Source organism: Phoca vitulina, unplaced genomic scaffold, assembly GCF_004348235.1.
Source record: "Phoca vitulina isolate PV1807 unplaced genomic scaffold, GSC_HSeal_1.0 scaffold12, whole genome shotgun sequence".
Taxonomy (NCBI): domain Eukaryota; kingdom Metazoa; phylum Chordata; class Mammalia; order Carnivora; family Phocidae; genus Phoca; species Phoca vitulina.
In genome coordinates, this window is record NW_022589715.1 from 45,795,175 (window position 1) to 45,808,498 (window position 13,324).

Below are 13,324 nucleotides of genomic sequence, written 5' to 3' on the forward strand. Positions count from 1 at the left end.
TCAGTACTCCATTCCTTTTTATTGTTGAATATGTCATTGTATGGCTATATCCCATTGTATTTATCATTCATAAGTTGATGGATACTTATGGACTTGATGAGTTGTTTCCACTTTTTGGCTATTATTGATAAATGCTGCTATGAACATTCATGGACAAGCTTTTGTGTGGATATATCTTTCCATTAATCTTGGGTATATGGGTAGGGGTAGAATTGCCAATTGGGCGCATTTGACCTTCCCTAATTTTCCTGGTTAATGCTCTTGCCATTGTGTTTTCTTTTATAAAAGACAGAGAGATACAGAAAAAGTGAAGACCTGTACCTGCTCAGGTGTCTTATCTGAAGTTTGCAAGGACAAAGAGGAATCAAATGATCTTAGAATTGAAATGATGGCATCAAAGTGATTGGGTCAAATTATCCTTCAAAGGAAAAGTCTTCTGGAAAAAAGTTTTAACCTGAGTTGAGCTGTATATTTGAAGAGCTGGAGAGAAGGAGAAAGAAGATGGCACTCCAGCAGGGGCCACAGCACAAGCAAAGGCCTGATGATTGGGCTGAGTATAGAGTACTTGGGGGATAAGCAGGACATAGCAGAAGGTGAAGCTGGAATGATTTGCTGGGAATCACATCAGCAAGGGCTTTGAATGGCAGCCCCAAGGGTTTAAAGACTAAATTTTTATAGTTTTGGGGAAGCCATGGAAGACTGTAATCTAGGGACATTAGTCACATGATCAGATCAAATGGCATGATCACAGCAATGACTAGCAGATGCAAGCAGGATGGAGCTAAAAAGGGAGACATCTGAGATAGCAAGCCTTCATCCCTAGGAGGCTCCTGCAGCAATTCGGGGCCAAGGTAAAGGCTTTGAGGATAGCCAGCTGGAAATCAGTGACTTAAATATTGATTCAGTGGGCACAAGTGGCATTCATCATGGGGCTGGTCCCCCAAAGGACCCCGTGCCTATGTGCAGGGAACTCATCATTTTCCTATTATATAAATTGATTAGATCATTCAGAGTTGAGATTGATGCCAGGGGTTTGCTGCTAATCAATCTAGAATAATAAGCTGGAGGACAAGGCAGGTCCTCTGCCAACTGGGCAAGGAACTGGTCCAGAGGCACAGAACACTGCAGCAAAGCACTCTGTCCCTGCCCTGGGAGTCTGGGCAAAGAAAGCCACTGAGAGGTCTGGCAATTCCCTTCAGCTGCATCTGGAGGCTTCCAGTGCCAACTCCTGGAATGACACTTCTCAGGGTTTCTGTCAGGGCTGACCAGTCAAGTGGAATCCAGCTCCAAAGGTCCATGGCTGGGCTGTCCTCCCTGCCTGCAGGAACTTGTAGAGATGGGGGTATTGTAGGGAAGAGAGAAGAAGTTGGGGAAACAGCACTTTTGTAAAGCCCAAGAGAGGCAAAGACCTGGAAAGAGAATAATTGAAGTGCATTTTGCAAATAATAGCAATAGTGTGCAATGGCAATAATTTGTGTTTGTTTAAAGCTCCCAGTATGAATGAGATATTCTCCCCCTCATGCAAAGTTTCCCCTGCTCCTTTCTAAGAAGATCACTGCAAAACTTGACACATGCCACTCACAGCCAGAAATCCTAGTTCTGACTATGGTGGTGGAGTCTCTTCTCATCTGTCCCTCCCTAAAGCATAGGGGAGTGCAGTTGGCTCTATCTACAAACCGAACAGCATTTCTAGGAAGATCCAAGTCTCCAATGTGCCTGGTTTAAGAAAACCAATGCCCCAAGTCAGATGCCTTTTAGCTTTCTAATAGCTCTCCTGCTCCCATCCCACCCTACCCTACCCCACCCCAGTCTCCATGTGGTGGCATGGGCTCAGAGGTACCTAGTTTCTTTTTTTTTTAAATATTTATTGTTATGTTAATCACCACACATTACATCATTAGTTTTTGATGAGAGGTACCTAGTTTCTAAGCTAGGAAATGCTCAGTGAGTAGCGGAGGCTCTTTCAGAAACCACTTTGAGCGCCCCGACCCTTAAGGGGCCTGACGATGCTGCCACCACTTTGGGTTGACCTTAGCTTGAGTGTTTTCTGGTGTGGAGGCCAGACAGGCTGGGAAATGGGTGGGGAGATAGCTCTACATTTTGCCACAGTTCACCCACCTAGCGTGTCTAAACACAGTCACCATTATTGTTTTTGTTTTCTGTTATCTGCGTAGTCTCATCATCATCATGGGAAGGTGGCAGACAGAGAAGGGGCTGGCTGCCCGAAGAGGATGTTTTTCCGTCCCTCCGTACCGAGGGTGTTCCTCACTCGCCACAGAACTTTGTGACCCAGGCCAAGCCGGGATTGTGTTCTGCGGAGAAGCTCCCGCGGTAGCGCGGAGCACCAGCTGTTTCCCGGTCGCGGCGGGACGAGGGGGCGACGACTGCCCGCCCCCGCCGCTCTCAAAAGCACACCCTTTCCTCCGCGCCCCACGCCGGCCTCGGGGGAGCGAGCCTGCTAGGGAGCTTTCCCTGCACCTCTTCTACCCACCCTGCCGCAGCCAGGTTCCTATCCAAGCTCCCCCACCCCGGGCTGGAGAAGTCAGGGAGCTGGGGTGGCGAAAGAAGACCCAGCAGTAGGGTGGGTCTGGACGCCTCCTCCTCCGGTGGCACCTCGATCCCCTACTCGCACTTGACTCCTCCCCTGTCTCTGTTCCGCAGCGTCCTCGCCCTGTCAGCACGCTGCTCAGCAACTGTACCTGCCACCGACCGGGGGAGGGGGGGAATAGGAGAAGGAGAAAGGGAAACAGGGTTTGGGGAGCACCGCGCAGCAGGGTGACGGGCCTCGCCCCGCGCTGCAGGCCCCCGCAGCCCTAGCGCCGCCCGCCCCCGAGCTGCGGCACCGATGCGCTGTCCGCGGTGCTGACGCCGGCCGCCTGCTCGGTCGGGAGGGGAGGAGACGCCCTCATTCCCAGGTCGCCCGGAGCCGAGTGACCCCACCCCCATTCCTTCCCAGGCGGGATCATTTCCCCAAAGGAACCCTCAGAGACCTAGCACTGCGGAAGGATCCAAGAAGAAGAAGCAAGAGGGAACTTAAACTTCGGACTGCAGCCCGAGAACAGGGTGTTGGAAGATTCGCGTCGTGTGGCCCCCCAACCCCGAAGACCTCAAGGCACCGTCAAGTTGAGCAAAGTTTGGCGGCAGCTTGGAGATAAGAAAGGGACTCCGAAGCCGAAGCTCAGGGAGGGGCCGGACAGGGTTCCCCAGCAGGGGGGCAGCCAGCACCGCAGTCCCGACACCTGCTTCGGTGCCCCGCATTTAGTGCCGCCAGAACGACCGGGAGGCGTCGCAGCAGCCCAACTCCCCACCCCTTTCCTTCCATCCTTATCTCCCCCCCAACACCCCGCCCCGGGCGCCGGTGACTCCGCCTCTCCGTGCCGGGCGGCTCTCCGCCTGGAGCTGGAAAGGGAGCGCTTCCCGGGACTCGGCTCTGTTCTGAGGCTCCGAAGCCGACGCCGCCAGCTCAGGCCCGGGGGTGGGAGCGGACTGCCCGCGCAGGCTGCGCCTGGGAGCCGCCGAGAGGGGAACGCCCCATGGGACGCCCCCGGGGGCTTTCTTCGTGCCCTGCTGCGGCGTCCCAGTCTTAGGCTCCCGGGTTCCCCAGCCCGCTCCGCCCGCCGCCCGCGGCCTGTCTGGAGAGGAGTATGAGGCCCGGGGCCCCGCGGACGCCGGCCACAGGGCGGCAGGGGCCTAGCTTCAGACCCCTGCGCCCGAGGGTGGCGGGTGAGGAGCTGCGGGAGCCGGCGAGGCGTCGGGGCGCGGAGAGGAGCGTCCCAGCCCGGGCGCCCGAAGGGCCGCGGGACCCGTGTGCGGCCTGAGCGCCGAGGAGGCGGAGGCGGGGGCGAGGCGCCCTGCCGTCCGGGCTCTGGGGGAGGCGGCAAGGGGCTCCGCGGCGGCCCCCGACCCCTGGCCACCATCCTCACGCTTCTGCTCCCGCGGGGGGGATGTCGCGGCCCGGGCCCCGAGCGCCGCCCCGGCCCCGGGGCTGAGCTCCGGACCATGTCCTCCCGCAGCCCCCGGCCCCCGCCCCGCCGCTGCCGCCGCCGCCTGCCGCGCCCCTCCTGCTGCTGCTGCTGCTGCCGCCGCTCGCACCTCAACGAGGACACGGGTCGCTTCGTGCTGCTGGCGGCGCTCATCGGCCTCTACCTGGTGGCGGGCGCCACAGTCTTCTCTGCGCTCGAGAGCCCGGGCGAGGCGGAGGCGCGGGCGCGCTGGGGCGCCACGCTGCGCAACTTCAGCGCAGCGCACGGCGTGGCCGAGCCGGAGCTGCGCGCCTTCCTCCGGCACTACGAGGCCGCGCTGGCCGCCGGCGTCCGAGCCGACGCGCTGCGCCCGCGCTGGGACTTCCCCGGCGCCTTCTACTTCGTGGGCACCGTGGTATCGACCATAGGTGAGCGGCGCGCCCCGCGCGCGTCTTTCCTCTCCGTGCCTTTCACCTGCCGCCCTTTCCACCGCTAGGAGGCTGGGTCCGCGTCCCTTGGCTCCCCCCTTACCTTCTAACACCCCACCGCCTACTTTCCTCTTGCCCTCACCTCTCTGTCCGTCCCCCTCCTCCTGACCCTTCTCTTTCTTAACCGGCTGTCGGCGCGGGAAGCCTGAGAGGTCCATCTCTGGCGCTCACCCAGCGGTGACTCGCCAGGCAGTGCGGCCGAATGGGGAGAACCCTCACCCAGGCTCTGGGCTGACCGGCGGCCGCCCGCGCGCTCCAGCGCTTGCCAGCTCTATGACTTAACCTCTGTGCGCCTCAGTTTTCGCCTCTAAGAGGACTCGTGAGAACAAGCGTCCAGGGCCTGCTGTTTCCTTGCATTTCTCGCGCCCCCTGGGTCTGTTTCCTCATCCAGAGGATTTGGGAAGCCCCCTTTACCTTCACTCATAGCGTTTTTCTCTCTTCTTTCTCCTTTCTTCTTTTGCCACGCGTTTTCCTTCAGTATCCTCTAGCCCTTTACCCTGGGGAGGGCGACCACTTTCCTTGATCTCCTTCCCACCCGCTTCTCCTACGGTCCACACCGCACCTCCCCCAAAGAAAAGCCCGTTAGACTTGGAGGCCCGGACTTCAGCGCTGTTATTCTGCTCCCCCCCACCTTCTCACCCTTCTCCCTCTGCCCCCTTCCCGACTTCTCCAATTTCTTGACCTCTCCTGTTACCTTGCCATCTTTTCCAACCAATAGTGGCACCAAGGGGTAGCTGGGTGGGGTGGGGGAGGGGGTGGCTTCTCTATACTTATTATCCCTTTTCGTTATTTCTGGGATAAACAGCTCACGGTTTCACAACCATACACAACATGCTGTTTAAATACTCCTTTAATAAGCCCCCCACTTCTCCCACTTTTACCCCTCCTCTGAACCTCTCCTGTAGAGAACCTGGAGTCCCTTGCTGCTCCCCACTCTGCCCCTTCCTTGTCTTACTTCTTCTCCTGGCACCCACTTTCCCCATCCCCCCTTTCCCTGGACCCTGGGTGTCATGTGAACAGATCTCCTCCCCAGCTACTAGAGAGTGCAGAATAAATACAGGATTTCCACTTTGGTGAGATTTTGTGTGTCCCATCTGCTCCTGCTTTGAGTCCCAGAGTGGGAGAAGGCATTTGGCTGGCCATATCACTAGTCACCCCTAGGCACTATCTCCTGGTGGTAGTTTTCGAGGAGGGGGCTGGATTCACAGGGCTGAGCAGTGAGGGATTGCATGGACACAACTTCCATGGGTAGGCTCTGGGCTAGTTTGCTATGCCAGCTCAGAGACGGGCACAGACTAACTGGCCAGTGTAAGCCATCGCAGATGGCTGCTGGGAGACAGAAAGCCTTCATCCATGTGCAGGATATGAGCAGCTAGAGATGTCTTTCTGAGTGTATATGTATAGTCTACGAAAGGGCTTCCTTTCCTTCAATGATTTTTCATGTGTCATGCTTGATCTGATTATTTTAAGTAGAAAAGGCAAATATGGCCCAAGCCCAAAGCACACACAAATTGGATAAAAATACCCTTTAAAAGCTATATCATGTTGTTATGGTGATTGAAGATATAAAATGACCCCCTCAAAAAAAAAAAAAAAAAATCCCCTTTTAAGAGCTGCATCAAGTTGCTATAGCAACTAGAGTTTTTTTTAAGTGCTTTAAAAGTACTAAGGATGCTTAGTCCTAGAGGATGACATCATGCCTTCATCGCTCATTACTGATTTGTGCTCTTCCTCTTGTAAACATACCCTTTTGCTTTCTTCCACCTAGAGGCACACCTGTGCACATTTTGGGTGGTGACAGCATTTCTTTCCCACTTACACACTCTGGCTTTAGCTTCCTAATGGAACTCACAGGCTAAAGGGAAAGGTGTTAGCAGCATCCTCTTCCCCTATAGGCAGTGAGTCCACCCGAATGGGGTCCCATGCCAATGACCTGTGGTCTTGGCGCCTCTCTGATGGAGCTCCCATCAATTTCTTCATTCACTGCCCAGCCACAGCTCCTAAAGCTTCTCTCAGTCTTTGCACAAAATCAAGTCTGTGTGTTGGCAAATTTTTCCAAGCCCCAGCCTTTAATCTACTGGCAGAATAGGCTGTTCTTTAGTCAAGCAGAAAGGAGCTATGTTCTCTTTCTTGATTTGTGTTTTCAGATGTAGGCAAGCAGTGTAGGAGGGCTACACTCAAGCATGTGGCTGTGTTACGAATGACCCAGCACACTGTTTCCAAAATCTGCCGCAGGGAGACATGTATCTCTCAGGGGAGCTGCACTCAGGGACCAGAACTAGGCTGTGGACAGCTTAGCATCGAAACAGACCTTTGCGGGGATGGCAGGACAGCCACGTGAGTAGCAGGACCGCTGTCAGTTATCCACCTGCTCTAGTGGTCTGGGCCAGTGGTTCAAATCAGTCACTCTGTCCGTCCGATAAGTTCTGCTGAATCCCAAAGTAGCATGGTTGTCATTTCAGCCTTCTCTTGCAAAATGTACTTCAATGAAATTTAACTAAAGACCTACATACATCAGTTTCTCTTCTGCTTATATAGTTTCTTTCCCTTAAATGCCCTGAGTCTTCAGAGACAATTATTAGTATTGGTGCTTTTATGGATTTAGTGGCTCAGGGAGCCAAAGCTCAGTCCAAAATGGGCAGTCAGGATTCTCTGCCTGTCACCTCATCCAGTGAGGAGGGAAATTCACATGCACTCAGTTTTATCTGATCAGTGTAAGATCATGGTGTATATGGTCCATGCTGTAGTGTGGACATTCCTTTTTTGTATTGTGTGGACCCTGCTAAATGATGCATCTAGATTTTAGTATTAAAAAAAAAACCCTTCTTTTATTTATTCTATAAATATGATGAATTGTGTATGTCGGTCCTGGTGCTACATTTTGAAAAGTTAAAGCTTATCCTACAAGACACAGGTTAAAGCATGTTCCACCAATAGATGGATCACAGTGTTTATGGGCGGCATATCCTGGCTATTTTCACTAAAGATGACTAGAACAAGGAGGAGACCTTTAGTCCAATCCCATGTGGTGCAGAGTGTTAAGGGACTTGTCTCAGGTCACGGTTAATTATATGTTCAGCTGGGTCCAGAATCCATGTTATGCAGTGCTTGGTTTACCAATTTCATGCATATAATTAGTGGGCACATCCTTGTTTGAGACTGGAGTATTTAATAATGGGTGTGGGTGTGTGTGGGTCTGACAGCAGGGCAGGGCTGGGCAGGAGGACTGGTCTATTGGTCAGGCCAACAACTGATTGAGTCCTGAGAAAACGTGAAGGATCAAACGTATCTTAGAGGTCAGACAGACTAGAAGCATCTGGCGGGTCTAAGCTGAGAAGGCAAGAGCCAATACCAAGGTCAGAGACAGAGGTGCTAGCAAGTAGGAGACATTCTGATGTTTATCAGAATGGTACAAAGACAGAAACCACTTGCTTTCTGCCTTCTTTTGCCCCAGTGTGTGTGTGTGTGTGTGTGTGTACATGTGTACGTGTGTACGTGTATGTGCAGGGAAGGGGAAGAAGGGGCAGGAATGGGCCTTCAGCTACAGGGAGACACAGAAGAAAAGTTCAGGTGTGGCTATGTGTATTCAGGGTTAGATGGAACATCATGATAAGATGAAATCTTTGTCTGGACATTTGGCTTGAACAGGGCCCCATCCCCAGAGCTAGGCAGCTTGCAACTGTAGAGACACACGTGTGTCCACATGGTACAGATCCAGAAAAAATTTGCCAGTGATTGTTCGGCAGTAGTTGAGGTTGTTTAGAAAGTCAACCTGAACAGCTCAAGTAAAATAAAAAACCACTTTGTGGTCTAAATCATTCATATTGATTGCTCACACTGAACTGAAATCCTGGGTAATTATTATTTCTTTCATCTATGCTACGTGACATATTCCTAAGGGGTTGAAATCAAGTTTGTTTTCATGTGAATGCATTTGTTTATTCGGTCCTCCATTTAACAAAATCCGAGATGAGCAGAACTCATCATAGGTGCCCGTGTGCCCTTTGGCACATCGTTATCTGCATCTCCTGTGCTTACATGAACTCCTACAGATAAAGATGGTGGCTTGTGTTCTTTCAGCACTAAACAATATTCTCAGAGGCTCAAAGATAGCCAAGTATTAATCCATCATTTCACATCCTAAAGGACGTCTTACCGGTTTACTTTCAAAAGATTAAAAGGAAACTCTCCACTGGGGTTTTAATTATGCAACTGCTGTCAGATTTACACATGGGGAAGAACATATTTAAAAGTCTTTCTCAAATGGCAGCTTGATATAAACAGAAATATTTTTGCTTCCTTTTATTAGGTTTTCTGGCAGCGTAGTTTAGCTATAAAGTTAAAACCACGCTGCTAGAGACGGGATGGTGTAGGTATGGGAGTTGTCACTTTGGCACTGCATAATTTCGCCTGCTACTTTCAGAATTAGGCACACTTAATTATTCAGCCGCTAGATTAGTAACAAGTCCTAACTTTTTTCCTCCTTTTTAACATGGATTTTTAAAACTGTTTTTGCTTCAAAGGAAACTAAGACATTATAAGACCGAAATGTCACTACCACATTGACATTTGGTTTTCTTCTGACATGTATGTACTCCAGCCGGAGGTGGCTCTGATCCCAGGAGCCAACGAACATTCCCAGGAAGGAGAGGAGCACCTCTCCTCCCTTATTTCCCTCATCAACCACCTCTTATTGAAAGATGACGCTGTGACAATTTTGAAGGCCATTTAGGGAAGAGCTTCAGGACTAGATTGGAGGCGCTAGATGGAGAGCAGGAAAGGTGTTCTCAGCCGCGCTCCATCCTCAGCACCCAGCCCTGGCCCCAGCACATGGGAGACAATCATTATTTCTTCAGTGAATGACACAGCGAGTCACTCATAATACAGCTGCCGTTCTCTGTCACACCTTTGCTAGGGAAAAGAAAGAGTATTGATGTGTGCAGAGCCGCTTCCCTTTCGCTAACATTTTATCATCAGTGTTGTTTCCATGTTTCCACATAGCCTTCACATGCTAAGTTTAGTGGGTGCATAATATTCCATCTGGTTGATGTTCTATAATTTACTACCCCTATTGCTGGGAAGCTGGGTAGTTCCCTGTTTAGGGCTATTTTGAGTAATGCCACAGTGATCATCTTTATGCAGATGGCCTTTTCTTTCTGTAATATCGCCTTGGGTTGAATTCCCAGGATGAAATTGCTGAGTCAGTGGATACTGCTGTCTTCCTGGCTTCGGTGGCCAGCCCCTTCAGAGTGAGGGACTGTCTGGTCTCCCCCAAGCTGAGCCAACACCTCTACATGGCCTAGCGGAAACTGGACAGTTATCCAGCTGATTATTCCATGGAAAACAGGCCACTTGGTTTCCGCCGGGATTGCATTCAGTCCCAGGGGCTGAGCCACCCCTTGAACAAGGCTGTGGCTTCAACACTGTCAGCCTCCACTGACTTAATGAGAGCTGCTTCCTTTGGGAAGTTTTGGGTGAGTGAAGGAGGGCAGGAAAGAGGAACAGAAGGGAGTAGCAAAGACTGAGAGAGAGGTCCAGTACCTGGACCCTCTTCCCTCCAGTCCTCTGCACTCCTGGGCCAAGCCAGCTGAGGGAGAGCATCCTTCCCCTTAGCCCTGACTGGGCCCCAGTCTGGAACGGCCCAGAATTGTGCCACATGGAGCAAAGATCTACCCCTAGGGGATTCCAGCTGGACAGTACTATAAAAGTCCTCCAGAACTTCTCCCAAGCATTTAGACCATTTTGCCAAAAAAAAAAAAAAAAAAAAAAAAAGGAAAGCCAACAAACATCCCATTATAGAAATCGGAGAGTAGCAAAGCTGCTCTGATTGGAGGTAAGGGCTGGAGCCCTGCCCATCAGGCCTACCCTTGGATGCTATGCTCTCCCCAGAGGCTGCTCTGAGGAGCCCTAGAGCCCCTCCAAGACCCACCTGAAGAGGGCTAATTTAGGCTTGTTCCTCATTTCACATAAGGTTCAGAGAGGGGGAGAGGCTGCCCAAGGTTACACAGCAAGTCAGAGGAGCATTAAGCTGTACATGGAGGAGAAAGGGGAAGAGCATGTAGAGAGGAGACTAGGGCATCAGAGGAGCAGCAAGTAAGCCGGGGGCCTTGGAGGTGTCCTCTCCTGCTCCATCTGAAGGCGGGCTGTGTATGAAGGTGGATTCGGTGCCCCCAGCCCTGCTAGCTACAGTGGGACTCTCCTTGCCCTTGCGTAGCTGCCTCAGATTCAGAGGAGCTGGGAGACAGAGCAAAAGGCCACTGTGTTCCTGTGGTCACTCCCAGCCCGGGGTCTTCCCCAGTCTTCTGCCCAGATCCGCTGACTTCCCCAGGACCCAGGGTGGACGACAGGGGCTGCCAGCCAGCAAACCAGGATGAGTGTGGGGCTGCGGTGGGCACGCTGGGTCATCTCAACCTCTGACTTCACTCAGGGGCAGTGGCAGGATTTCTGTGCAGATAAGAGTGGGGAGGTGGAGGGTCTCCAGGCTGTGAGGACATAGGCCTTTCCATGGGACTGAGAAGAGCCTTTCACAGTGCGCATGGAGGTGCTGGGAGAGAGCAGAGAAAGAACCAAAGCTCCTTGGCCCTCAGCCCTGCCCAAGCTCTTGGCTACCACCCCTGCTGCCAGGAACTTCTATCCTGAACCTGCCATTCCCAGGACAGCCTCCGGGCCTAGGTTTTCCTCACGGGAGTCTAGGCCTCCTCCCCCGGCCATCAGCGGTGATGCTGGAGGATGCTCTGGACCCTGTCTGAGTGCTACCTCTTCCCTGGGCTTGGCAAGCCCCAGCTCAGGGCTCAGCTCCCAGCTGAGCAGCAGGTCAGTGGGGACTGGTGTGCCTGAGCCCAAGAGGACCAAGCTCTGGGGGACTTGCTCCGTCTGCCTCCCCCAGGCCCCAGAGGACTCACCCCCATGTGAGCCTGGGATGGAGCTTCCAGAATTGCCTAATGTCAGGCTTTCCTGTATCTGGATACAATGTCGTGGAACTCACGGTAACAGATACTACAGACCAGGAACATAGAGCAGCACAGAGCACTGCTTCTCAAACTAGAAAGTGCATGTGAATCACTGAGCTCTTGTCAAAATGCAGGTTTCTGCCCCGTAAGTCTGGGGGAACCCGAGACTCTGCATTCCTAATGAGCTCCCAGGGATCCCCCTATCATTGGTCCCCAGGCCGCACCTGTACTAGCCAGGGTGTAGAGAAGCAGTGGCGGATCAGCGGACCCGCAGCTGAGACCCCCGCTCTGCCACTCATGAGCTGTGTGGTTTGGGCAGGACACATTACCACCCGGCACCTCAGTTTCTCCATTCCTAAAAGGAACGAGTACCCAGAGTCCCTGGGGTCCCTTCCAGCTCTGATGTCCTCATGTCCCGGAAGGCGATTTGCTCCCACGGTCCCAGGGCAGTGTAGTAGAGACTGAACACTCCAGCCGTGCCCGCCTGCTTGAGTCCCAGGCCTGGTTCTGCCACTTACAAGCCCGGTGCTCCTGGAGAGGGGATATACCTCTCCGCACCTGGGTCTCCTCTGGGAAGTGAGGATACTGAGGGTTCCTGCCCCACGAGGTGTTACTGTAAGGACCGAACGAGCTAGGCTGTGTGCACCACATGCCTGGCCAGCCCTCAGGAAGCGTCAGCTGCCCAGAGCTGGGCTGGCCCCACTGGCGAGCCCCGAGTTGCCTCACTGCGCAGGAGGGAAACTGAGGCACTACTTATTCCCCCGCAGCTCAGCCGCATACACCACCCTGTGCACAGCCCTCTGGGCCTCAGCTACCCCTGCAGTGTGGCATCTGCTGCCCTCTCATTGGCTACTGTCTCTGGGGTATGTTGCTGTCCTGCACGGTTACATAACTGGCCCCGGAGGGTGCTTTTTAAAATGCATTTTCTTTGGTTCCTCAACTAGACTGTCTTAATAATTCTTCACGTCTGTGTGCTCTTTAATCTTTTTAAAGAGCATATGTAGTGAATAACCGAATGAATGATTGAGTGGTGGGTTAGACCAGTGTCCCCTGGCACTTCTCTGTTCCCCACTCCCAGCACAGAGCCCAGGCAAGCCAACCCCCTGCCCACCCTCGTGGTCTCCCAGTGGGCTGGGGCCTCCTGGCAGTGCCTGGGCTTAGGGAGAGGGCGCGGAGCTGAGACGGGCAGAGCCCAGCGCCGGCTGAAGTCGGGCCCGGCCACACTTCCCTGAGGTGGGCCTGGTGCTGGGACTGCGGGTGGAGGCCTTGGAGGACAGCACTGCAGCAAACAGCCCCGTTGTGGGTGGGAGCCAGGGTGGCGCTCCAGGTCTTCAGGCCCTGACAGCACCTACATTCTTTCCCCAGGGGGCTACCTCAGCTCACCTGACCAGCAGAGAAAGCACGCCCAGTCAGAGACTCCTAGGGCAGGACAGGGGAGGCTGCAGGGCCTGCCAGCAACCCGTCCTCCCCCCCCACCCCCCACCCAGCTCCAGACTCTACCCTGCCAGCAGCCCGGGCCTTTGTTGTGGGGAGCAAGAGGGAAGGGAAGCCTCATTACTCTCACTGATGGTCTCCCCCTCATACACATGCCATGCTTGCCGGTTTACTGTGCTCTCACCCATGTTTACTCAGGACACCAAAGAGGACGCTATTATCCCATTTCACAGACAAAGAAATAGGCTCAGAGAGGTCAAGTGACTTGCCTGGGGTCACACAGCAAGTGAGTCATTGGCAGCATAGAGGATTCAGGACTCCTGACCATCCGGCATCCTCTCTGCCCCTGAGCCCCGCATTACCACAGATGGGGAAGGATCAGAGCCCACTCTGAGGTGTGTTGGGTGGTGGGGGTGGAGGAGGACAACATGAGGAGGCATCAGCAAGGGTTTAAGCACAATTTAGGGACTCAGATTTGGCTCTGCTGTGC

General features: G+C 53.4%; 2 protein-coding genes across 2 annotated transcripts in view; one reads left to right on the forward strand and one right to left on the reverse strand.

Moving 5' to 3' along the window:
* The window catches only part of MSH2 (mutS homolog 2), a 222,312-nt gene that overhangs the window by 66,035 nt on the left and 142,953 nt on the right, over positions 1–13,324 (reverse strand). The window lies entirely within an intron of this gene.
* The window catches only part of KCNK12 (potassium two pore domain channel subfamily K member 12), a 53,524-nt gene continuing 42,657 nt past the window's right edge, over positions 2,458–13,324 (forward strand). Inside the window, exon 1 of the mRNA XM_032411029.1 lies at positions 2,458–4,390. Within this exon, the coding sequence (XP_032266920.1) occupies positions 4,000–4,390 (391 nt within the window). The 5' untranslated portion in view covers positions 2,458–3,999. The remainder of the gene's footprint in view (positions 4,391–13,324) is intronic.